This window comes from Hyla sarda, chromosome 10 (genome assembly GCF_029499605.1).
Source record: "Hyla sarda isolate aHylSar1 chromosome 10, aHylSar1.hap1, whole genome shotgun sequence".
Lineage (NCBI taxonomy): Eukaryota > Metazoa > Chordata > Amphibia > Anura > Hylidae > Hyla > Hyla sarda.
Window position 1 is genome coordinate 23,872,618 of NC_079198.1, and position 27,793 is coordinate 23,900,410.

Sequence of the window (27,793 nt, forward strand, 5' to 3'; positions counted from 1 at the left end):
TGGCAGTTTTCCAAAAACTGGCAGAAAAAAAAACAAGTGGAATCCTAGCCTTATAGCGTTGTGTTCTTCATTTTTTTTGCTCCTAATACATTACATTAGGCTGGCATGAATATTTGAGGATGTTAGTCCATTTTTCGAGGGAGGAGAGAGTGGAAGGTTAGTAACGCCTGTCATTTCCTCCTAAAGGAAGCAATCTCATTTCTGCCTCTTGACTGAATCTTCATTGTATAGCTTGCTAAGAAGGATTTAAAACAGAGTGCTAAACCATTTAAGTGCTTTGATATCCTGTGTTTCCTTCAGTACATTTTTCTTTTTGCAGCGACTGCACCATTGAAATAGAATTTAAATGAACCCACGGATAGTATCTGAAGCCATATATATCTAAACAGCCATAGATCAGAAGAGGAGAGATACAAAGGCCGCATCCCGGCTTGAAGCCTGTGCTCGCCCTGTGAAGTGTTCCCCGTTGCTCTGTCTGATGATCTATTCCTCGTGCAGGCCTGAAAATAAATAATAATAATCTACTGTATCCTCAGAACAGTAACTTATATGAAGGTGAGAACCTCCAAAGTATTTCTGGACCAGGATCGGGTGTAATTGGCCTTGCGGGACCATATTTATTTCTAAAGAGAAATGATGGCCATGATGAAGCTCTGTAAATAGATAATTCATTAATAAATAAAGCCCTCTGAGTGGTTTCCTTTCGAGAGAATTAAGATGTTTAATGTGACATGGAGGTGCTGCGGGTGGCAGTCATGTTTGTTTTATTACTCACAGCAAGCTATGTCAAAGAAGGAGCAATGGACGGAGGGGACCCAAAGGTTGGAGGAGCCGGTATCAAAGATGACAGTAAATTTCTGAGGTGGTGTTCCGATGGTGATCTCACCATAGTACTGGGCCTGTGAGATACAAGAAAAGAGTAGTGAGAAGGGACCTTTCCCAGAACATCGTACATACATAATATTTAAAGTGTACCTATCAGATCCCACAAAAAAATAAAAAATAAACTGTTATATGTTACGCAGTACCTCATCTAGAAGACTACTTACAGGGCTGGCAGGGGAAACTTTCTAACTTCATATCCTCACCATCCCTGTGGGTAGAAACGTCTCCCGGGGATGATGAGAAAGAAGATTTTACCATATATAAAGTGTTGCTATGCGCTATATATGGTAAAATCTGCTGACAGGTTCCCTTTACAGTGTCCGATCTCCTGAAATACCCAAGCGCTGTACTTTGGTATCTCCATCGCTTCTATAGACAATGCATGAAGTGCATGCCGACCCACAACTTCATGTAGAAAGGAGAGTCCCATTTTGGAGATCGCAAAGGGTCCCAGTGGCTGGACCACTAGTGATCAAACATACATCCCCTGTACTGTGGAAAGGGATTATGTTTTTAGGGGCTTTAAAAATGTAGCTGAGTTCATATCATTGCAGGGCAGTTGATTTCCATCTGTACCAATGACAATTGAGGAGGCCAATGAAAAATATACATAACCAGGATTCCGATGGATGAGACGAGCTTCTGGTATGTAAGCCCAAATGCTGTAGGAGTACAGCTGAGCCCTGTCTATCCAAAACTTATGATCAGTCTACTCAGTCCTTTATCACAACCTTCATACTCACGTCTAAGTAGTTAGTGAGTTTTTCAGGGATTGGCCCCAAGCGATAGACTGGGCTTTGGTTCACCACTTTATTTTCAATGAGTTGACTCTTTAGCGCCCCTCTGGTCAGAAGGTCAGTCAGTGTGTGTCTAATGGACTGGAACTTCCTGAGGGGAATCCTGAAACACAAAGAAATCTGTGAATTACTTCTGGGAGAAGCACATGGGGAACAAAGGTGTATGCGATGCCTAGGGTTGCCACATGGCCAGTATTTTACCGGCACGGCTGATATTTTGACCACCCTGCCGGTATTTTTATATTAAAAAAAAAATACCAACCATGCAATGACCAGTATTTATCCAACCAATCCTCTAACTCCTGGAATGTTGCATCATATACTATACCAGTGTTTCCCAACCAGAGCACCTCCAGCCAACGGCTGTCTGGGCATGCTGGGAGTTGTAGTTTTGCAACAGCTGGAGGTACCCTGGTTGAGAAACACTACATTAGACTGATGTTAGACCTAGTTCTATGCATTATATGATGCTGCTGATAAGATGCCATGATTGACCAAATCTCCAGTCAAGTCTACATAGGCCATTATAGAAACTACAGATAAGCACATTTTTGGAAAAAAGAAAAAAGCTGTAAGGTCACCTAGGAGTGTATGCATGTACTTTTGAACAATTTATAAGGAAAAGTTAATTTAATAGTTATGGCAATGTGTATGGCTATGGGTAAACGCATGCCCAGCTTGCCTGATGAAGCTGCGTGTAACACTCACGTTTCAGAAGACAGGAACCCTGGTGGATGTGGATCCGCTGGACCTGTGAGGCAGATGACTCGGACCGTACCAGGGAGCAGAGTCTAAAGTGTCGCTAGTTTTCACCAGAGCCCACCGCAAAGGGAGATGGACTTGCTGCGGCGAGCGGCACCCAGGTCGCTAGCCCTGGCATGACTCAACCACACAAGCGGCTGAGGAGATGCGAGGCACAGGAGGGATGAGGCAGCTCATAGTCAGGATAGCAGAAGGTCAGGGCAGGTGGCACAGTAGCATGGTCAGGAACGTAGTAAATGGTCAGTAGGCAGGTGGCAAAGAGCAAGGTCAGGTCACGGAGCAAAGGATCAGATGCATTGTAAGGCAGTAACAGGAATGCTTTCTCTCAGGCTCAAGGCAACAAAGATCTGGCAGGGAAGTGAGGAGGGTGGAGGAATTCATCAATGAGCCACAGGTGGATTATACTAATGAGGGCACTGGCCGGCAGCACCCAGGTCGCTACCCCTGGCATGGCTCAATCACACAAGCGGCTGAGGAGATGCGAGGCACAGGAGGGATAAGGCAGCTCGTAGTCAGGATAGCAGAAGGTCAGGGCAGGCTGCACAGTAGCATGGTCAGGAACGTAGCAAATGGTCAGTAGGCAGGTGGCAAAGAGCAAGGTCAGGTCACGGAGCAAAGGATCAGATACATGGCAAGGCAGTAACAAGAATGCTTTCTCTCAGGCTCAAGGCAACAAAGATCCGGCAGGGAAGTGAGGAGGGTGGAGGAATTCATCAATGAGCCACAGGTGGATTACACTAATGAGGGCACTGGCCCTTTAAATCTTAAAGCTCCGGCGCGTGCCCTGGGGAACGGGGACACATGCCCCGGAGCAGAGAGGCAGAGGCGGGGGCAGGAAAAACACCTGGTGAGTGATGGACTGAGGCTCACATTCGGGCACATCCCGCGATGTGAGTCCCAGCCCCGTCGGCAGCAGCAGGTAAGGGGACCATGCGCTCACGGCCCGTGTGTGCGGCCGGAGCGCGTAACGTAACACTGCGCGTGCACAGCAAAACGCGAGGCATGTTGGTCAATAAAGGTACAGGCTACTTTATCTCGGGGAAAGTCCGGTTCCTGTCCAGCGCCATCTAAATTCCTGGTCTCTTCTGAAGTTCTTTTGCTGCTTTACTTTTATTATGTACTTATATTGCACCAGCTAGAAAGGTTTTATTTATACCTTTACAGTCTCTTGCCAAATATTTGTAAGAGATGATGTCCCAATGTAAGAAGTACGTCTTTTAAACTGACTGCATTATAAATAATACAGAATGCATATCTAATGTATATGGTAAATGGAAAGCTGTTGTGTCCTCACTGGACTCCCATTTGTTTTGATTATAAAGCAATGTGTCCCCTGTCTATAGGGCAATGGACAAATCAAAGACACTTATTCGGAAGTAGCTGAGCTTGATGTCTGACCCTGGGTCCCTGGACAAAATGTTGAGTTGTTGTTTTTTTTTAACCCCTTAAAGAGGTACTCCAGTGGAAAACTTTATTTTTTAAAATCAACTGGTGCCAAAAGTTAAACAGATTTGTGAATTACTTCTATTAAGAAATCTTAATCCTTCCAGTACTTATTAGCTGCAGAATACTACAGAGAAAATGCTTTTCTTTTTGGAACACAGTGCTCTCTGCTAACATCACAAGCACAGTGCTCTCTGCTGACATCTCTGTCCATTTTTCGAAACTGTCCAGAGCAGCATATGTTTGCTATGGGGATTTTCTCCTACTCTGGACAGTTCTTAAAATGGACAGAGATGTCAACAGAGAGCTCTGTGTTCCAAAAAGAAAATAATTTGCTCTGTAGTATTCAGCAGCTAATAAGTACTGGGAGGGTTAAGATTTTTTAATAGAAGTAACTTACAAATCTGTTTAACTTTCTGGTAAAAGTTGATTAAAAAAAATAATAATAATTTCCACCGGAGTACCCCTTTAAGGACCAGGCCAATTTTATTTTTGCTCTTTTTATCTCCTTACCTTCTAAAAATCATAACTCTTTTATATTTCCATTCACAGACCCATATGAGGGCTTGTTTTTTGGCATCACCAATTTTATTTTTGTAATGACATCACTTAGTTTACCATAAAATGTGCGGCACAACCAAAAATATATTATTTATGTGGGAAAATTGAAAAGAAAAGCGCAATTTAGCAAATTTTGGAAGGTTTTGTTTTCATGCTGTACACTTTATGGTAAAAATTATATATTTTTTTTAATTCTGTGGGTCAATACGATTAAAATGATACACATGTTGTATGCCTTTTTATAATTGTACCGCCTTAGAAAAATCTCAAACTATTTTAACAAAATTAGTATCTTTGAAGTTGCCCTATTTTGACCACCTATAACTTTCTAATTTTTCCGTATATGGCGCGGTATGAGGGCTCATTTTTTTTGCGCTGTGATCTTTAGTTTTTATCAGTACCACTTTTGCTTATATTTTCTTTTTATAAGTTTTTTTATAAAAAAAATTTGGAATAAAATGTGACAAAAAATTAGCAATTTTGGATTTTTTTTTATGTTTACGCCGTTCACCGTACGGGATAATTAACAATATATTTTGATAGTTCAGAATTTTACACACGTGGCGACACCAAATATGTTTTTTGGGGGTAAAATGGGAAAAACGGATCATTTACATTTTTATTGGGGGAGGGGATTTTCCAAATTTTTTTACTTAAAAAAAAAATTTCTTTTCTTTTTTACACTTTAATAGTCCCCATAGGGGACTATTTATTACAATTTATTTGATTGCTAATACTGTTCAGTGCTATGCATAGTGCATAGTACTGATCAGTGTTATTGGCGATCTTCTGCTCTGGTCTGCTCGATCTCAGACCAAAGCAGAAGACCCCTGGAGACGGGGGGAGGCAGGTGAGGGGACCTCCAGCCGCCATGATGGATGATCGGATCCCAATCCGATCATTTATTTAAAGTACTGCACTGCCGCAGATGCCGTGATCTGTATTGATCATGGCATCTGAGGGGTTAATGGCGGACATCCACGCGATCGCGATGTCCGTCATTTCTGGCAGGTCCCTGGCTGCTGATAGCAGCCAGGACCTGCCGTGCAAGACGTGACCACCAGTCTGGTGCTCGCGGTCATGGCGGAGCATAAATGTACGTCATGGTGCGTTAAGTACCACCGCACCATGACGTACATTTACATCCATTGTCGTTAAGGGGTTAAAGGGAATCTGTCATTAGTTTCATGCTGCCTGAACCAAAAGCAGCAGAAAACAAGGACAGGTCATTATTATAATGGTCTATAAAAGTCACTCTGAAATGCTGCAGTGATTCAGAAGAATCATAGCTTTAAAACAATCTGAGAATTGGGCTTCAAGACACAGAGTACCCGCCCCATCAGCCATTATAGAGAGATCTTTCCTTATACACAATGTAACGCCGAGCGCTCCGGGTCCCTTTCCTCCCCTGGAGCGCTCGTGGCGTTCATCTCTTTCCTGCAGCGCCCTGGTCAGACTCGCTGACCGGGAGCGCTGCTCTGATTCCCCCGGCGGGGATGCAATCCACGCGGCAGGACGTGCCCACCCGCAGGTCGCATCCCGTTCTGATTACCTGCCCCGTCCTCTGTCTGCTCAGCCCCGGCGTGCGCGGTCCCGCTCTCTATGGCACGCGCGTGCCGGATTTCTCAGATTTAAAGGGCCAGTGCACCAGTAATTGGTGCCTGGCCCAATCTGTTCCAATTACTGTGAAAAGTATATAAACCCACTCACCCTTCCTGTCCTTGCCGGATCTTGTTGCCCTAGTGCCCTGAGAAAGCGTTCTGTGTGTTCCCAAGCCTGTGTATCCAGACCCTTGCTGTTGCCCCTGACTACGAACCTTTGCCGTCTGCCTTGACCTCTTGCTACGTGCGACCTTGCCTTCGCTTTGTCCTTGTGTACTATGCCTCTCTCAGCTGTTAGGGAGGTCGAGTCGCTATCGGGGGATACGACCTGGGAGTTACCGCCGCAGCAAGTCCATCCCGCCTTGCGGTGGGCTCTTGTGAAAACCAGTAACTTCTTAGAACCGGTCCCCTGATACGGCCCACGCCATCGCCTCACTAACACAGAGGATCCACTACCCGCTTCCAGTCCGGTTCCTGACACACAAATAGGGGGAAAGCTCCATGTAAATCTCTGATCATTCTGAGCGAAGTAGTGGAGATCCTAACCAGTGATTAACAGATAACTATGTATACATCTGCATATAGAGAGAGCTGTCAATCACTGAGTAGGACCACCCACTTGACTACTTAGTAGTGTTGAGCGGCATAGGCCATATTCGAATTCGCGAATATTCGCGAATATATGGACGAATATTCGTCATATTCGCGAATATTCGCATATTCGTAATATTATCGTATTATTTTCGCATATGCGAATATCTGCGTGTGCGAAAATTAACGTATGCGAAAATTTGCATAAACAAAAATTAGCATAAGGGAAAATTCGCATATGCGAAAATTAGCATATGCGAAAATTGGCACACCAGTCTCACACAGTAGTATTAGAATATTCGCGAGCAACACTACTACTTAGCCTAGACATCACTATGATCCGTCCCCGTGATCTCCAGTAATCAGACCTGGAGCGAGCACGCTCTGGGGGCTGATTCTAAAGAGGTGCGGCATGGAAGATCACGGGGGTCCCCAGCGGCGGTACCCCCGCGATCAGGCATCTTATCCCCTATCCTTAGGATAGGGGATAAGATGCTTAAAGAGCCCCTTTAAGCAGTGTGCATATTAAACATGACTGCATGTAATGTGAATGTAAAACCATTATAAGGGGAAAAAGGTATAAACAGTAACCGAAGCTGTAAGTATTACACACACTATTTGTGTCTATCAGTCCAAGTCCACCTATATATTTCTGTACTGGTTGTATAAAACAAAATTCTATAGTATAAAATCAACCACAGAGAAAGCACTTTAGGAATCTTGTGTCTCAGTGATTAAACAATTAACTATTGTTAACTCATCAATCAATGATGAGTGGTAATTAGTAATATATCATATTAAAGAAAAGGGCTTCTTTCTCTACCTCCTCCACTCCTCCCTTGCGGGCCCAGCACTCACTCTCAATTGCCTAGTAAAAACATCTTCAGAAAGCCTAGGCCTGAGGGATCTGGTTACATGTACTGCCCATAGAACTCTATGTAATGGGAAGGGGGAGGAGAAGAGAGCAGCTGCAGAGAGATAGAAATGTGGTGACCCGGAACAGAACATACTACTCTGCCTGTCCTCTCAGGTAGATTTTACCTCAGGTGTGTGATTTGGCCTAAAGCTTCCAGGAACTTGTAATTTAATTTTGTCTTTATTATTCTATGTTTTATACAAATGTATGCTGTTTATCCTGTGTAAAGTGTGCTGTGCCTTTAAGGGAAAGGTTACAGAGGAGTCATGGGATCACTGTGGCCAATTAGAGTCCAGCCCTATTTCCCCTGGACTTGCTAGACAGGGAGGAGTCAGTTCAGTTAGGACAATGTTAGCATACCTGCCCCATACCTCTAATGGGGAAAGGTCCAAAGTCTAATGTGAGTAGAGGAGAGAAAGTCTGGTCCTGGGCAAGGAGAAAAGAGAAGAGTCTGTGCCACATTCAAATCTGTGAAGTCTGAGAAGTTAAGTGCTCAGCAACTACATTAAACCATTAGAGTCCAAGGTCAAGTCAGTAGAAGTCCAAGTTTCGGGGAGAAGTCGCCATAGCACCAAAAGGGCCCCGTAGTGAAAGTCAAGGAATGAGAGTATAGGCCTCTGGCGGCTCCGGTCCAAAAGTAAAAGTTCTACCCCTGGCAGTAAGCAATTCCATGGATGTAGCAGGGAGTACCCCAAGTCTGCGTTAGGCTGCTTTCACACTATAAAATGTATCCATTTCAAAGATCCGTTAGAAGTTCCGTTATAAAAAACCTGAAAATCAGCCATTAAACGGGCGTTAGAAAATCCCATTATAGTCTATGGGATTTTTACATTAGTCTTTGTTGTCTCCCAAGTCAGTCTAAAGTCCAGCTAAGCCAAGTTAAGTTGTCAAAGCTGCGCCACATCTACAAGTCCCAGAGTGCCCAGTGATTTAAAGTGATATCCTATGCCACTTTACCCCATATATTGCACTACAAAATGTTTGCTGCTTTACTATAACATCTGCCTGCAAGACCTTTTGTGATATTTACTGCCCCAGCGCTTGGCCCAGGAAGCTTCTTATCCTTGGATTGTGGAGTTTAACACTACACTGGTGTCACAAACTCTATCTCAGTCACATCACTCTGTAAATACACTACAACACGCCACCCCTATTGCCTACCACAGAAAGGTACAGACATGTAGAGATGCTGCTGCTCCTAGAAAGTGTTGTCTGATCGCAATACTATATCCACAGCACTAGTGTATAACATCTCCCATGCTACTTTTGAGTGAAAGATGTTTTTTTTCTCCTTTGTGCGTCTGCTTTGTATGGGAGACATGATAGCAGATAGTCTCCAGACCATGGGAAATTGGAGGAACATTTTATAATAAATGTAGATTACAAGGTGGATATAATAATGATTATTTACACACAGAATATTCTGGAAAGGTCACCTGAAATTTGAAGAAAAAAATTTAATGGGAAGATGATAGAGACACAGGTGTTAAAGGGGTATTCCAGGATTTTTTTTTTATTTGACTATGCTACAGAGCTCTAAAGTTAGTGTAGTTCATAATATAGTGTCTGTACCTGTGTGTGACGGTTTTCTCACAAATTTTCTGTGATTTTCACCCCAATATTTATTTTTACCAGCATACAAAATGACTGTTGTCTCAGATTTTTCCCAGCTTGCAATGTGGCCGAGATCTGACTCACTAGTCAGCTGATGACAGGGAGCCTGTCTGCTTCAATGAGTGGAGCGATCGCTTGGTGGGAGAGAGATCAATCTGCAACTAATGTAACAGCTGTAGGCACCCTGATTGAAAACCACAGGTCTTTTGAATGGATGCATCTCATTTATGTTTCAATGGGTGGGGTGGCTGATGTGTGGGAGGAAGGAATATGGAATTGTGGGATTTGTAGTCAAAAAAAGAAAAGTCAAACAGGAAATACAAGTTCACAAAAAGCTAGCCAGTGTTATGGTAATCTCACAACATAGTAATTTATCCCCAAGACAAGTGCAGATCCTTCCTAAGCATGTCCATTACTGTCTGCCAGGTACGTACTAAAATCACCTTATGGTGGAGAACCCCTTTAATCAATTATATTTGCCATATGTGACTACATATGACACAGGTCTGGAAATATGTTGTTTCTACATTCCCTATGTGTGACTGAGGCCTTAATATGGTTATTTAATGATCATGTATTCATGTGTTATAGAGCTGAGCTTCAGGGGAGTTTACAGCATATAAAACAGTAGCTAACCAGTTGCTTTCGAAACAACAGCATATATATTGTACGCTGCACAAAGAAAAATCATATTGTAAATATCAAACTATAAGTAAAAAGCAAAAAGGGGTTATAAATACTCATTAGAGGGCTTTTCTCCAGGAGACTGCCTTATTAACTGCATCTGTACGTTTCTTGCTCAACTATTCACATACTATGCACATAAGCCTATGGGCACCAGGACGTGATCCCTGCACTGGCTGGCACAAAGATTACTGCCATTGTTACAATATGGAGCCTCAGGGGGCATTGTTACTATATGGGGTCACTGTAGGTCATTATTACTAAGTAGGGGCACAGGAGGCACTATTACTATATGGGGGTACTACTATATAAGACAATATTACTATATGGGGCACAGGGGGACATTATTAATATATTGGGCATTATTACTATATGGGACACAGGAAGACATTATTAAAATATGTGGGCAATATTGCAATATATGGGCACAAGGGGCATTATTACTATATGGGGCCTGGAGTACATCATTACTATATGGGGCTATTATTACTATACAGGGGCACAGGGGGCATCATATTATAACTGTATGGAGACACAGGGGAGGATTACTATATTGGGGCACAGAGGGGCCTTCTTATTATATGGGGACTGGGGAAATAGTTAATATATAGGGGCACAAGGGGCATTATTACTAAATGGGGCACAGGGCACCCTTACTAAAGGGTATACAGGGGCACTATTAAAATATATGAGCAGGGAGAGCATTTAAACTTGTATGGGGACACAGGGGGTATTACTTTGCATGGGGGCATGAAGGGGCATTATTTCTGTATGGGGCACCATTACTGATCGTAGCAATGTCCCTGCATATAACAGAGCGAAAAGAGGCCGAGGGCATGAAGCTTCTATTGTCTCAAGAAGACGAACAAGGCTGTCTTTATACTGTACATTACACCACGCCTCGCCCTCAAGTAATAGAGTTTTTCTGATCACAAGTTTTGTCTCACTATCTTAGCAGTTAAAGGGGTATTCCAGGCCAAAACTTTTTTATATATATCAACTGGCTCTGGAAAGTTAAACAGATTTGTAAATTAAGAAAAATAGGAAAAAGGCCAGCAAGTGGAAGCATAAAAAACTTGACTTTATTTAGGAATCCTCCATTAAAAAACCTTCAGGTGGCAGACAAACATGGACATGTAAAAAATTAAAAAATAGCACGTATAGAAAGGGTCCCAAGCAGCTACTGCCGCGCAAGTCCCAGGTGAGCTGAGATTTTTTCTAAGGTTTGTAAATTACTTCTATTAAAAAATCTTAATCCTTCCAATAGTTATTAGCGTCTGAAGTTGAGTTGCTGTTTTCTGTCTAACTGCTTGCTGATGACTCACGTCCCAGGAGCTGTGCAGTTCCTATGGGGATATTCTCCCATCATGCATAGCTCCTGGGACGTGACATCATCATTGAGCAGTTAGACAGAAAACTTCAGAAGCTAATAACTATTGGAAGGATTAAGATTTTTTAATAGAAGTAATTTACAAATCTGTTTAACTTTCCGGAGCCAGTTGATATATATATATATATATATATATATATAAAAAAAAAGTTTTTGCCTGGAATACCCCTTTAATAGTGTGCAGTAAGGGGGTTAATACTGTGACAAGAGAAACAGCGTCTCACCAATAAGGCTTTATATGAAAATTATCTGTAGCCACACTGGTCCTCCTATGTGACATCACATTCAGCTCAAGGAATACATTTTGTACATTGCAGTTGCCTATGGTTGCCGTGTTTCTGTAACATCTTATTATGTACACTGCATGGTGTGCATGTGGCTGCACAGTATCGTAAACACTTGTCTTTTGAGGATATAGTGCCATTTTTGTCCACAGGCCATGTCTAGTACTGCAATTCCGTCCCATTTAAAAGGGAACTCCAGAGGTAACAAGCAGAAAACAAATGTTTTCAAATCAACTGGTGCCTGAAAGTTAAACAGATTTGTAAATTACTCTATAAAAAAAAAAAAATATTAATCCTTCCAGCTGCTGTATAAAACAGAGAATTTTGGGAATTTCTTTTCTGTCTGACAACAGTGCTCTCTAGCTGACACCTCTGTCCGTGCCAGGAACTGTCCAGATTAGAAGCAAATCCCCATAGAAAACCTTTCCTGCTCTGAACAGTTCCTGACACGGACAGAGGTGTCAGCAGAAAGCACTGTGGTCAGACTGGAAAGAACTTCACACATTTCTCTGTAGTATATCTGTAGTATACAGCAGCTGATAAGTACTAGAAGGGTTAAAGGGGTACTCCGCTGCACAGCGTTTGGAACAAACTGTTCCAAACGCTGGAGCCGGCGCCAGGAGCTCGTGACATCATAGCCCCGCCCCCTCAATTCAAGTCTATGCTGGAGGGCGGTGCCATGGCGTCACGAGCTCCCGGCACCGGCCCAAGAGTTCGGAACAGTTTGAAGTGGAGTACCCCTTTAAGATTTTTAAATTGAAGTTATTTACAAATCTGTTTAAAGGGGTACTCCGGTGAAAACCTTTTTTCTTTTAAATCAACTGGTGGCAGAAAGTTAAATATATTTGTAAATTACTTCTATTAAAAAATCTTAATCCTTCCTGTACTTATTAGCTGCTGAATACTACAGAGGAAATTCTTTTCTTTTTGGAATGCTCTCTGATGACATCACGAGCACAGTGCTCTCTGCTGACGTTATTATAATAATAATAACGCTTTATTTATTCTTGTACTTAGTGGGATTTGAACCCAATTCCCCAGCACTGCAAGGCAGCAGTGCTAACCACCGAGCCACCATGCTGCCCTTAGCATACATCTGCTATGCATGGTTGCTAAAATGGACAGAGATGTCAGCAGAGAGCACTGTGCTCGTGATGTCATCAGTGTTCCAAAAAGAAAGGAATTTCCTCTGTAGCATTCAGCAGCCAATAAGTACTGGAAGGATTAAGATTTTTTAATAGAAGTAATTTACAAATATGTTTAACTTTCTGCCACCAGTTGATTTAAAAGAAAAAAGGTTTTCACCGGAGTATCCCTTTAACTTGCTTGCACCAGTTGATTTGAAAAAAAATATAATAATTCCACCGGAGAACCCCTTTAATCTAGTGACAAAAATAGTGACGTGTGAAAGTGGCCTTTGGACCTGATGCTCCTCAAACCCTTCAGTACGTTTATTATAGATCTATTACAAAATCCCAAGTATGTGAGGGATACTCCTACGTATGCAGAATGGCAAATACGCCAATGTAAGGATCAGGCAGCAATGTTGGCACCAGGAGCAGAACATAAACAGAAGAAAGTATAATGGGGAGATTCGTATCTCAGCTGTGGTTTTTCTTCTGACGTAAAATACATAAGTGTCAGACACTTCAACACCATTAGAGCGATTACAAAATCACAAGTGTACCTGCGAATACTGGACTGCGTATATATATGTTTTATCAACACATCATGAGCTTCGTGAGTTACCGTCTATTGACACCGCATTACCTGTAACTTATACTGATCCTAAATTGTCTGTATTATAGTGCAGAGCTGCATTCACAATACTGCAGGCCTCAGAGCTCACACACTTAGTAGGTGTCTGCATAGGACTTGTTCGTATCATGTCCAACTTTAGTGTAGGAAAAGGTAACTGTACAGCGGCCTTATAGAAGCAGAGCTCAGCACTCTAGAGTACAGTATAATGCAGGTTTTAAAGGCATTTTGTTGTGTGTGTATTTTAATCATTGTATATTATTGCACTAGAAATATATATAAATGTTAGACTGAGGTTTTCACTTTATGCTATGGTTTTCAGAAGTTATGCTTCATTATGTTCATTACTGTTTTTTGTTTTTGTTTCGTACAGTAGTATGATTTATATTCCTTTCACGATCAGTAATTATTTATTATTCTATTTAGTCATTTTAATTATAAAGAATGATAGGTACTGTCATAAAAAAAAATAAAAAAAAGAATGATAGGTACTGTCATAAAAAAAAATAAAAAAAAGAATGATAGGTACTGTCATAAAAAAAAAAAAAAAAAAGAATGATAGGTACTGTCATAAAAAAAAAAAAAAAACTTTGATCACCGTTTCAGTGCAATTGCTGTTCTGGAGTCCCAACCCCCCTTTCCACATTGGATTGTTGGCAATATTTTCTTTTCAATTTTTAGCTACCGTACACATAATAGTGAGATAGATTACTCCACCTATTGTACTTCACTGCTGTTGCTGTATCATTATATATATATATATATATATATATATATATATATATATATATATATGAACATCTTTGCAACAGCACTCCCATATGATGTCAAAAAGACTTGGGGGAAAATTTATCAAAACCCGTCCAGAGGAAAAGTTCTCCAGTTGCCCATAGCAACCAATCAGATCGCTTCTTTCATTTTTCTCAGGCCTCTTTAAAAATGAAAGAAGTGATCTGATTGGTTGCTATGGGCAACTGCCCCACTCTTCCTGTGCACAGGTTTTGATAAATCTCCCTCTTGGTCTTTATTCGCACAAAAGTGAAGGCAACGTTTTGGCCAGCTCACCCAGTCATTGTAGAGCCTTGACATTGGCTGGGTGATCTGGCCGAAACGTTGCCTGCACGCTGTGTGAATAAAGACCAAGTCTTTTTCGCATCATATGGGAGTGCTGTTGCAAATTAATTCTTTGTGTACTCAAGGATTCGTGACCAGGTCCTAGATACAACTTGCACCCTATCACCAATTCTTTTTGGAGTGCTGCTTTCTTATAGCTATATATATTTTTTTTTCTATCAACTGCAAATTGTGCAGTGTTTACCTGTACGACTTTTTGACCTTCATCTGGTCAATACATCACTTTGACCCATGGGTCACCGGCATTCCCGCAATTTTTTTGTCTATGTAGTAAGTGTATTGGACCTGACAAAGGAGGGATTTAGCCTTCTAAAATGCATTCTGTTATTCTAAATAAAAAAAGTTTATTTATCATTTTAATCCATGGTCTGCAATGGTTCACCCACCATGAGCCAGTGTGCGCAGAGCGGGAACTCCACTGCTCAGCGTTTGGAAAAACTGTCCTGAACGGTGGGGCCGGTGGCGGGAGCTTGTGACATCATAGCCCCGCCCCCTCATGACATCACAGACCGCCCCCTCAATGCAAGTCTACAGGAGGGGGCATGACAGTCCCCTCCCATAGACTTTCATTGAGGGGGCGGTGCATGATGACACGAGGGGGTCGGGCTATGATGTCACAAGCTCCCAGCGCCGGCTCCAGCGTTCGGAACAGTTTAACTCTTTAAACCTGATTTTCTAATTCCTGTGGTGGCTACAACCCACAATTGGGCATTGTAGAGCATCAGTGGAAATGCTAGTGTCAGAAGAGCGGGACCAGAGATCCTTTAGGGAAAAAAAACTGTAAAAAGACTTTACACATCTATCTATTTAGAGACTGAGCAGTTAAAGGGGTACTCCGGTGCTTAGACATCTTATCCCCTATCCAAAGGATAGGGGATAAGATGCCTGATCGCGGGAGTCCCGCCGCTGGGGAACCCCTATAATCTTGCACGCGGCACCCCGTTTGTAATCAGTTCCCGGAGCGTGTTCGCTCCGTGACTGATTACCGGCGACTACAGGGCGGCGTGTGATGTCACGCCCCTGCCCCCGTGTGATGTCATGCTCCGCCCCTCAATGCAAGCCTACGGGAGGGGGCGTGACAGCTATCACGCCCCCTCCCGTAGGCTTGCATTGAGGGGCGGAGCGTGACAACACACGGGGGCGAAGGCGTGACGTCACACGCCGCCCGCCCTGTAGTCGCCGTTAATCAGTCCCGGAGCGAACACGCTCCGAGGACTGATTTTAATGGGGTTGCGGCGTGCAAGATCACGGCGGTCCCCAGCGGCGGGACTCCCACGATCAGGCATCCTCTCCCCTATCCTTTGGATAGGGGATAAGATGTCTAAGCGCCGGAGTACCCCTTTAAACAGTCCTGACCATGTGTCCATCACATGACCAAATCCAGTTCCTATTGAATTACAGGTTCCTATTAAAGGAATCCTGTAGGGCAAAATAACTCAGCAAGCAGAGTTCTTAAAAACTGTGGAGAATTGATTCAGAAAGTATATTGGAAAAAGTATCAACCAGTATAAACTTTTTTCTAACATTTTAACTTTATGACATTTGAAGCAATAGATAAAAGGCATTAAAAAAAAAAAAATGAAATAATACATTTTGTTGTAAATTATCCAAAATCATGAAAGTGCAGTAGAGCAGGCAGCGTCCCTGGGCCTGTCAATAACCCGTACAGTACGCCATTCATTATTAATGGCATGCGGCCTGCAGACACATATTCATAACATGCTGTATGCTGACCTTCACACAGCCCATTATTATTTCATTGTACATAGCGCCAGCAAGTCAGGACAGGTTTGCCCCAATGAACCATCCTGAAATAACTGCTAGGAGTGCAAAGAGTTAACCAGATCTATAGAGATTATGTGTACAGCTGGGGAGGAACGGAAGGATTTTTTTTTTGATAAAATTAAGGGAGATGTAAGAGGGCATGAAACAGTGCGGCAGGACATGGAATTGTTGTAAAAATATTTAAAACGGAGAATAGTGATGTCACGGCTCCGCCCCCCGTGTGACATCACGCTCCGCCCCCTCAATGCAAGCCTATGAAGGGGGCGTGACAGCTGTCACGCCCCCTCCATAGGCTTGCATTAAGGGGGCGGAGTATGACGTCACACTGGGGCGGAGCCGTGACGTCACAATGCTCCGTCAACGTGATCGGCAGTAATCAGACCCGGAGCGAGCACGCTCCGGGGGCTGATTCTAACAGGGTGCGGCGTGGAAGATCACGGGGGTCCCGAGCAGCGGGATCCCCGCGATCAGGCATCTTATCCCCTATCCTTTGGATAGGGGATAAGATGTCTTAGTGCCGGAGTACCCCTTTAAACCTATCACTGGTGCTCCTCATATGGAACTTGGCTTGTTGCCATTCACTATACAAGATTTATTCTTACTATTCTTACCATTCTTCCACTGGGACTTTTTTGTTACAGTTTATTCATCTACAGGATTGGCAACAATTTCATGAAACATTTGGGAACTGTTACTTTCTGATAATAGGACTTGTTCTACAATTTTTATCTGCAGATTTTGTGCCATATTTTTTTATTTTTTTTTATTTGATTTTGCCGGACCGGTCCTAGTCATATTCTTATGTTATTATCTTTTTATACAATTTGTCTACATTATTATATACTTATTTTTCTCTCCATGTATATATATATGTGTATGTATTTATAATATACACAGCCGTAGGGCCCTGCGGCTGATTTATATATATATATATATATATATATATATATATATATATATATTTATATTTATTTATTATTCATACATTTGCTGTATTGATTTTATGCATATAATAAATTATATTTAGATTTGGAAACTTGTATTTTTTCAAAATTTTTGAACCATCCATCATATTACCTAATTTTGAGTTAGTTTGCTGAGGACTGAGTACCTTCTTTTTTCTAATTCTAAGACTATCCTTAATATTTGTCTTTTAAATGTTTTTTTTAGGTTTTTACTCTATATTTGGCGTTATATATGTTTTTTCACAGCTGGTCATCTGGGTCACTGGAGCAGGAGCTGAGAGACACAGAGTCAGGTAAGTAAAAACTAAGACAGCTTGCTCAGGGACACGCCTCCTGCTTGGGAGAGGAATGCAGGGGACATGAGCAGCACAACAGGGCTGTAATATGGCCAGAAATAAAGTCAACACAGCTAAGAGTGGCAGGAACATGACCCTCATTACAGTGTGAGTAAAATCCTTGTTGTTTAAACAAATAAATAAAATACTTGGTAACAGGTACATTTTAAAGACTTTAATTCTTCTACATTAAAATGTTGAAATAGAATAAAAAAATAATTACAGTAATAAACGTAACATATCTTAACCCCTTCCTGGCATGCCTTTTGGGCTTGAAGGGGTACTCCGGTGGAAACATTTTTTTTTTTTTATCAAATGGTGCCAGAAATTTAAACAAATTTGTAAATTACTTCTATTAAAAAATCTTAATCCTTTCAGTACTTATTAGCTGCTGAATACTACAGAGGAATTTTTTTTTTTTTTTGGAACACAGAGCTCTGTGCTGACATCATGACCACAGTGCTCTCTGCTGACATCTCTGTCCATCTTAACCCCTTAAGGACTCATGACATACCGGTACGTCATGAGTCCGCTCCCGATCTATAACGCGGGGCCACGGCGTTGGCTAATAGCGCGCTGCATTGATCACGCTGCCGCGCGCTATTAACCCTTTAGACGCGACGTTCAAAGTTGAACGCCGCGTCTAAAGTGAAAGTGAAAGCATGTCGGTTAGCTCAGGTAGCTGTTCGGGATAGCCGCGGTGAAATCGCGGCATCCCGAACAGCTTACAGGACAGCCGGAGGGTCCCTATCTGCCTCCTCGCTGTCCGATCACCGAATGACTGCTCGGTAGAATCATCGATCACTGGTTTCCTATGAGAAACCAGTGATCAATGATAAAGATCAGTGTGTGCAGTGTTATAGGTCCCTATGGGAGCTATAACACAGCAAAAAAAAAGTGAAAAAAAAAAAGTGAATGAAGATCATTTAACCCCTTCCCTATTAAAAGTTTGAATCACCCCCTTTTCCCATAAAAAAAAAAAAAACTGTGTAAATAAAAATAAACATATGTGGTATCGCCACGTGCAGAAATGTCCGAATTATACAAATATATAATTAATTAAACCGCACGGTCAATGGCGTGCGCGCAAAAAAATTCCAAAGTCCAAAATAGTGCATTTTGGGTCACTTTTTATATCAAGAAAAAATGAATAAAAAGCGACCAATAAGTCCTATCAATACAAAAATGGTATCGCTAAAAACTTCAGATCACGGCGCAAAAAATTATCCCTAATACGGTCCCATACGCAGAAAAATAAAAAAGTTATAGGGGTCAGAAGAGGACAATTTTAAACATATAAATTTTCCTGCATGTAGTTATGATTTTTCCCAGAAGTCCGACAAAATCAAACCTATATAAGTAGGGGATCATTTTAATCGTATGGACCTACAGAATAAAGATAAGGTGTCATTTTTACTGAAAAATGTACTGTGTAGAAACGGAAGCCCCCAAAATTAACAAAATGGCGTATTTTTCAATTTTGTCTCACAATGATTTTTTTTCCCGTTCCGCCATAGAGTTTTGGGTAAAATGACTGATATAATTACAAAGTAGAATTAGCGGCGCAAAAAATAAGTCATAATATGGATTTTTAGGTGCAAAATTTAAAGAGTTATGAGTTTTTTAAAGGTAAGGAGGAAAAAAACGAAAATGCAAAATCGGAAAAACGCTGAGTCCTTAAGGGGTTAAAGGGACAGCTGCCACGCCGGTGATGTCACAATGCTCCGGCCCCCGTGATCGCAAGTAATCAGACCCGGAGCGAACATGCTCCGGGAACTGATTATAATGGGGTGCTGCGTGCAAGATCACGGGGGTCCACAGCAGCAGGACCCCAGCAATCAGGCATCTTACCCCGTATCTTTTGGATAGGGGATAAGATGTCTTAGTGCCGGAGTACCCCTTTAAGAACTGTCCAGAGTAGGAGAAAATCCCCATAGAAAACATATGTTGCTCTGGACAGTTCCTAAAATGGACAGAGATGTCAGCAGAGAGCACTGTGGCCATGATGTCAACAGAGAGCTCTGTGTTCCAAAAAGAAAATAATTTCCTCTGTAGTATTCAGCAGCTAATAAGTACTGGAAGGATTAATATTTTTTTAATAGAAGAAATTTACAAATCTGTTTAACTTTCTGGCACCAGTTGATTTAAAAAAATAAAAATAAAAAAAAGCTTTCCACCGGAGTACCCCTTTAATGCCCAAGCTATTTTTTTTTACGTTTTTCCATGGCCTCCTTCCAATGCTCTATACTTTTTTATTTTTCTGTCAACAAAGCCATGAGTTTTTTTTTTTTTTTTTTTTAAGATTTTTACCTGCATAACAACAAAACCCAGGGTATTGGACAAAACAAAAACGCACAAAACAATATAAAATGTGCACATGACACATACATATGAAATAACAGTCATCTTAATGCGAAGATAGAGAGGGGGAAAAGAAAACAATAAAGAGTCAAGGAAATAAACATATACCTAGTCAAGGCTAGCAGGGACAAAAATCTGACAAACAAAAGGTGCCCTATGGCATCAGAAGTGAAGAGCTACTGCACTGCACAATAGATATATCAAACAACTCGAACAGAAGCATCACAAAACCCAGTGTTACCGGGTAGAGGGAACACGTAACGCACCTGAATACCCCCAACATCTGTTCTCAAGTACCAGTGATGGACTGGACTGGACAAACTATATTGTCAATTTCTTCTCTGGTATAATGTTTCTTAATAAAAAGTTGCTATTTGGAAAAGAAAGACTTAGCCGCCTTTCCTTCATGACTCTTGGGGGGAGATTTATCAAAACCTGTGCAAAGGAAAAGTTGCCCAGTTGCCCATAGCAACCAATCAGACCGCTTCTTTCATTTTGCACAGGCCTTGTTAAAAATGAAAGCAGCGATCTGATTGGTTGCTATGGGCAACTGGACAACTTTTCCTCGGGTTTTGATAAATCTCCCGCTTGGTTTCTATTCTATTTTCTGGTATTGTAAGGAACCTGTTGCAATAGCTCTCTTTTCACTATGAGAACGACATGTAGCAATTTTGGTATGGATTTGACTGGAAGGTGTAGACTATAATGTGGGGGGGGAGATAATTAAACAATTTAAATGTAGAATAGAATGTGGCGGCACTCACGATTCACTGCAATTTGTTTATTTCATTTTCAGGTCTTCAGATACAGGTAATGGCCAACGGGCCGTTTCACGCAATGACGCGCTTCCTCGCGAGGAAGCGCGTCATAGCGTGAAACGGCCCGTTGGCCATTACCTGTATCTGAAATAAACGAACTGCATTGAATCGTGAGTGCCGCCTCATTCTATTCTACATTTGGATTCTACTTGTACCCATTGGGACTGAGCACCACGTATGCGTTGGTGGTTTACACAGCATGAGGTGTATGCTGCAGCACACACAGTGCGATTCTCTCCACGCGGAAACAGTGCCGACCATTTCACTTCTATTGGACGTTGTATGAAACAATTTAACTTATAGAGCAGAAGATCTATAGACTAGGTTCTATCTACATAGGAGACTACAGAATCCCACCCCAAGATAACCCCAGAACAAGCCAAAAGGCTATGCCATAAATCAGTGGCTAGTGTGTTACACTTTGGGTAATGTAGTTATCGCTCAGGACATCGAGCAGTCGCCGCCGTGAGATTAAAGCCATAGATGACATGATGCATCAGCTTAAAAAAAGATTATCACCATCTTTCATTGACGACAATAGCTTTAACCTGTTCCCACCCAATATTTTGTGGTCTACGTCACCAGTAATGGTTTCTCACTTGCAAAAAATTCATATTTGAGATATTTGTACCTTTAGCCCTATATAGCAGAGACAGAGATACCTCCCCAGGTCCATAACCCAGGAAATCATTGGAGACAGAGATAAAAAAAAAAAAGAGAGGCCCCTGACCCACACTTAAAGGGGTTATCCAGGAAAAAACTTGTTTTTATATATCAACTGGCTCCAGAAAGTTAAACAGATTTGTAAATTACTTCTATTAAAAAATCTTAATCCTTTCAGTACTTATGAGCTTGGGAAGTTAAGGTTGTTCTTTTCTGACTAAGTGCTCTCTGATGACACGTGTCTCGGGAAACGCCCAGTTTAGAAGCAAATCCCCATAGCAAACCTCTTCTAAACTGGGCGGTTACCAAGACACGTGTCATCAGAGAGCACTTAGACAGAAAAGAACAACCTTAACTTCACAAGCTCATAAGTACTGAAAGAATTAAGATTTTTTAATAGAAGTAATTTACAAATCTGTTTAACTTTGTGGAGCCAGTTGATATATATAAAAAAAAAGTTTTTTCCTGGATAACCCCTTTAAGACTGTAATTCAGATGCCGACACCCAGCGATATTCAGTTGAAAACATACGATCGTGTGCCACCTTGATCCCCTTCCGTTTCCATTCAAGAAAGTCAAGAAAGGCATCTGTTCATTGAATATATATATATATATATATATATATATATATATATTATTTTTTAACCACAAATAATCCCATTCGGATGAATGTAATTTATATTTAGTTGCAGAACAAAACTGCCGCAGGTAAATCCACCCTTGTAGTCCATCTTGCCAATATAGCAGACTGATTGATAACTTTGGGGCTGACAAAGCTCACCTGCATTCTTAAAGGGATACTCCGGTGGAAAACATTTTTTGTTTTAGGTCTTTTTAAGTCAACTGGCTCCAGAAAGTTAAACAGATTTGTAAATTACTTCTATTAAATGGGCAGTCATCAACTTTTTTTTTTTGATATGTTGTAGTACATATGTACTACAACATATCTCTAATATATTTTCATTATTTTTTTAAATAACGTTTAAATTAACGTTTGAAAACCGGCTACTAGGGGTCTCCCTCCTAGTGGCCGGCTGCCGTGACGTCACGCATGAATTCGGACTGATGCGGCCGGGCATCAGTCCCAATTCATTCAGCCTGGGCTTGCTCCCTGCCTGTCAATCAGTGACGTCTGCCTGCTGGGGAAGTCTGCCTGGTAGTGAGCACACTACCAGGCAGACAAAAAGGACTTTTTAATATAGTAAAAAAAAAAAAAATTTCAGCAGGGAGGGGGTTAGGGACAGATGGGCAATAGGCAGGGACAGAAAAAAATATATATAGGATGGTGGGAGCTACCCTTTAAATTATTATTATTTTTTTTAATCCATTAAGTACTTATTAGCAACTGAATACTACAGAGAAAATTATTTTCTTTTTGGATTTCTTTTCTGTCTGTACACAGTGCTCTTTGCTGACACCTCGGTCCATGTCAGGAACTGTCCAGAGCAGGAGAAAATCCCCATAGCAAACCTCTCCTGCTCTGGACAGTTCCTGACACTGACAGAGGTGTCAGCAGAGAGCACTGTGGTCAGAAGGAAAAGAAAAAAGAAATTCCTCTGTAGTATACAGCAGCTAAGTACTGGAAGGATAAAGATTTTTTTAATAGAAGTAATTTACAAATCTGTTTATTAACTTTCTAGTACCAGTTAATTAAAAAATATATATATTTTCCACCGGAGTACACCTTTAAAGGGGTATTCCAGGATTTTTTTTTATTTGACTATGCTACAGGGGCTGTAAAGTTAGTGTAGTTCATAATATAGTGTCAGTACCTGTGTGTGACGGTTTTCTCACAATTCTTCTGTAGTTTTCACCCCACTATTTATTTTTACCAGCATACAAAATGACTGTTGTCTCAGATTTTTACCAGCTTGCAATGCAGCCGAGCACTGACTCACTAGTCAGCTGATGACAGAGAGCCTGTCTGCTTCAATGGGTGGAGCGATCGCTTGGTGGGAGAGAGATCAATCTGCAACTAATGCAACAGCTGTAGGCACCCTGATTGAAAACCACAGGTCTTTTATGTTTCAATGGGTGGGGTGGCTGATGTGTGGGAGGAAGGAAAATGGAATTGTGGGATTTGTAGTAAAAAAAAAAAAGAAAAGTCAAGCAGGAAATACCAGTTCACAAATAGCTAGCCACAGTGTAATGGTAATCTCACAACATAGCCATTTAGCCCCAAGACAAGCGCAGGTCCTTCCTAAGCATGTCCATTACTGTCTGCCAGGTACGTACTAAAATCACCTTATGGAGGAGAACCCCTTTAAGTAAAACCACTGATAACACATGAGACAACAATAAGTAGAGCCAAGTGACTTACTCAGCCCGCAGGTTCTGCATGTCCATCACTTACCGAATTAATGCATTTGCGCTCCAGATAGAGAAAAGTAGAAAAAGTATGTGAACCTTCATTGTGTTTCCTGCCGTCGCTTAGATGAGGGACGTTGTTGTAGAGCGCACACAGCTCACTTTGTCCCCTCCGCTCGCTTCCTCTTTGGTAGGTTTGCACAGTTAACTTTCGACATCCAGTATTGTGAAGTGTTTGCTGAGTTTTCGCTGCATACCAGTGGGCAGTGGGAGTGTAACGTTCCCGGCTGGATGTCACGGAATTGGTCCTCTCATGTGTCACTCTGTGGTCCAAACACTCGGATGATAATTGTTAGAGAAGTGCACATGACTAATCATGAGATGAAGCTGCTGACGGTCAACCGGCTCAATAGCGGAAAGGGAAGTGGGTTGCTTCTAGTTAACTCTTGTGAACTATATTAGATAACAGAATTTTCTTCTCTTTTTTGTACATAAAGTTTCAAAACTATTGAAATTTGACAACTGACTGCATAAATACTCATGTATACAACTGAAGGCGTATATTTACACACAACAGGGTCCCTATTAGATCCACTGCTAGCTTAAGCTCTAAACCTGCACGTGTGAATCCAGCCTAATCCCTTCCAAATGGACCATCGTTTGTTGAAACCATCGTATGTTGAGGGATCCGTGCAATGTAAAGTATAGGACAGTGGTCTACAACCTGCGGACCTCCAGATGTTGCAAAACTACAACACCCAGCATGCCCGGACAGCCAACGGCTGTCCGGGCATGCTGGGAGTTGTAGTTTTGCAACATCTGGAGGTCCGCAGGTTGAAGACCACTGGTATTGGGGGTTATACTCACGTGTCCCCGCCGCTCCGGTCCGTCACCGCTGCCCTGGATGTCGCCTTCCATCGCTGTCGCCGCGTCCCCGAAGCTCCGGCAAGGCCTCTGCTTCCCCGGCATCCTCGCTCTCCGTCGCCGCCATCACGTGGCTACGCACGCCGCTCCTATTGGATGACGGGACGGCGCATGCAGCGAAGTGATGAAGACGTTGGAGAGCGCCGACGATGCAGGGGATCTCGAAGAGGACACGCCGGAGCCCCCAGGACAGGTAAGTGATCGTCAGCGGACCACACGGGGCACTGTAAACGGCTATCCGGTGGCAGCTGAAGCAGTCTGCGCTGCCGGATAGCCGTTTATGCGATGGCCCCGACATACAAAAGCATCGTATGTTGATGCTGCCTTCAACATGCGATGGCCTCTGAGAGGCCATCATATGTTGAAATGATTGTATGACGGGGCCATCGTAGGTCGGGGGGGTCACTGTATTAATAAAAAATTAAGCAGCTTTGCAATAGGTCTTGTTGAGAAAACACACAAACAAAACAAAAACACTACCATTCTGCATGTAACACTCCTGTGTAAACCAATGTGTCTCCATGGTAACAGACTACAGGCTCTGATGTAGTCTGATTTTCCACTTGACTTGATCAATCCTCTACTTCTTCCAAATATACAGTTAAAGGAGTAGTCCAGTGGTGATTCAGTGGTGAGCAACTTGTCCCCTATCCTAAGGATAGGGGATAAGTTGCAGATCGCGGGGGGTCCGACCCCTGGGGCCCCCCGCGATCTCCTGTACGGAGCCCCGACAGCCCGCTGGAAGGGGGCGTGTCGACCTCCGCACGAGGCGGCGGCCGACATGCCCCCTCAATACAACTCTATGGCAGAGCCGAAGCGCTGCCTTCGGCAATCTCCGGCTCTGCCATAGAGATGTATTGAGGGGGCGTGTCGGCCGCCGCCTCGTGCGGGGGTCGACACCCGCTATCTCGGCGGAGAGCCGGGGCCCCGTACAGAGAGATCGCAGGGGGCCCCAGCGGTCGGACCCCCCGCGATCTCAAACTTATCCCCTATCCTTAGGATAGGGGATAAGTTTTTCACCACTGGACTACCCCTTTAAGTCATTAAGAATTTTTTTTTTTTTTATTGAAAATACATCTTTAACAACTATATATCATGAAAATACCTACAGACTAAAAGCAGCACACAATAAATGATTATATATGCTTTACACAGCATGACACTACAAGATACAGCGCAGGTTTCTCCATACTATACATCATACCACATGCTTAAAGGGGTACTCCCGTGGAAAACTTATTTTTTTTTTAATCAACTGGTGCCAGAAAGTTAAACCGATTTGTAAATGACTTCTATTAAAAAATCTTAATCCTTCCAGTACTTTTTAGGGGCTGTGTACTACAGAGGAAATGCTTTACTTTTTAGATTTCTCTGATGTCATGACCACAGTGCTCTCTGCTGTCTGTGTAGAAGTAATTCTGGCACCAGTTGATTTAAAAAAAAAAAAAAGTTGGGAGTACCCCGTTAACTAACTTTCCTGCATACCAGTGAGTATGGCTGTAGGGTCAGACTACAGTGAGTTTGTTGTCTGTTACTATGGAGATGCACGAGTCTCCCTAGGTGCTCTAGACATAGAAAACAAAATAAAATATAAAAAAAATGTTGATCAAGACTATGTTGCTCGGAGCACCCTTGGCGTGCGGCTTTGATGGCTGAGGTCCGGGGCGCACTGTTCTCAATGATGGGGGTTGCAGTCTCATTAGGGCTAGACTAGTTTCAGGTCAGCACTAATTAGACTGCAACCCCCATCATTGAGAGCATCGCCAAGGCGCAATCTGCATTATCACAGCCGCACACCAAGGGTGCTCCGAGCAACATAGTCCCCCAGTGTATATTACCCCATTAATGCTATAAATTACATTAAACTTTTACTTTCCTACCTTTATCCTGTTGCAAAGCAGGAATCAGACTTTATTCCATGTTGGCAGAGAGCGCATAGCAGGATTTACCCCGTGTATAACGGATATCATCGGCATTTTTCTTACAGGGATCGCACAGCGCTCAGGAGAACTTACCTCTATACAGAGTGATATTGCCTTCTTGTTTTCAGGGAGTGCACAGCGCTCAGGAGAACTTACCTCTATACAGGAGTGATATTACCTTCTTGTTTGCAGGGAGTGCACAGCGCTCAGGTGAACTTACCTCTATACAGGAGTGATATTACCTTCTTGTTTTCAGGGAGTGCACAGCGCTCAGGAGAACTTACCTCTATACAGGAGTGATATTGCCTTCTTGTTTGCGGGGAGTGCACAGCGCTCAGGAGAACTTACCTCTATACAGGAGTGATATTACCTTCTTGTTTTCAGGGAGTGCACAGCGCTCAGGAGAACTTACCTCTATACAGGAGTGATATTGCCTTCTTGTTTGCAGGGAGTGCACAGCGCTCAGGAGAACTTACCTCTATACAGGAGTGATATTACCTTCTTGTTTGCGGGGATCGCACAGCGCTCAGAACTTACCTCTATACAGGAGTGATATTACCTTCTTGTTTTCAGGGAGTGCACAGCGCTCAGAACTTACCTCTATACAGGAGTGATATTACCTTCTTGTTTGCAGGGAGTGCACAGCGCTCAGGAGAACTTACCTCTATACAGGAGTGATATTACCTTCTTGTTTGCGGGGATCGCACAGCGCTCAGAACTTACCTCTATACAGGAGTGATATTACCTTCTTGTTTTCAGGGAGTGCACAGCGCTCAGAACTTACCTCTATACAGGAGTGATATTACCTTCTTGTTTGCAGGGAGTGCACAGCGCTCAGGAGAACTTACCTCTATACAGGAGTGATATTACCTTCTTGTTTGCGGGGAGTGCACAGCGCTCAGGAGAACTTACCTCTATACAGGAGTGATATTACCTTCTTGTTTGCGGGGATCGCACAGCGCTCAGAACTTACCTCTATACAGGAGTGATATTGCCTTCTTGTTTGCAGGGAGTGCACAGCGCTCAGGAGAACTTACCTCTATACAGGAGTGATATTGCCTTCTTGTTTTCAGGGAGTGCACAGCGCTCAGAACTTACCTCTATACAGGAGTGATATTACCTTCTTGTTTGCAGGGAGCGCACAGCGCTCAGAACTTACCTCTATACAGGAGTGATATTACCTTCTTGTTTTCAGGGAGTGCACAGCGCTCAGGAGAACTTACCTCTATACAGGAGTGATATTACCTTCTTGTTTTCAGGGAGTGCACAGCACTCAGAACTTACCTCTATACC

At 42.5% G+C, this 27,793-nt stretch overlaps 1 protein-coding gene across 4 annotated transcripts in view; it reads right to left on the bottom strand.

The window, feature by feature from the left end:
* Window positions 1-27,793, bottom strand: part of LOC130293382 (cathepsin D-like) — a 69,939-nt gene that overhangs the window by 30,990 nt on the left and 11,156 nt on the right. The window contains exons 1-3 of one of the 4 annotated variants that reach the window (XM_056542003.1): window positions 23,701-23,973; window positions 1,629-1,785; window positions 776-899 (exon numbers count right to left, since the gene is read on the bottom strand). In XM_056542003.1, coding sequence (XP_056397978.1) covers window positions 776-899; window positions 1,629-1,785; window positions 23,701-23,759 — 340 coding nt within the window. In that variant the 5' untranslated portion in view covers window positions 23,760-23,973. Of the gene's footprint in view, window positions 1-775; window positions 900-1,628; window positions 1,786-20,132; window positions 20,315-23,700; window positions 23,974-27,793 lie in introns of those variants that run through there. The other 3 variants (XM_056541999.1, XM_056542002.1, XM_056542000.1) reach the window with 3 other exon arrangements.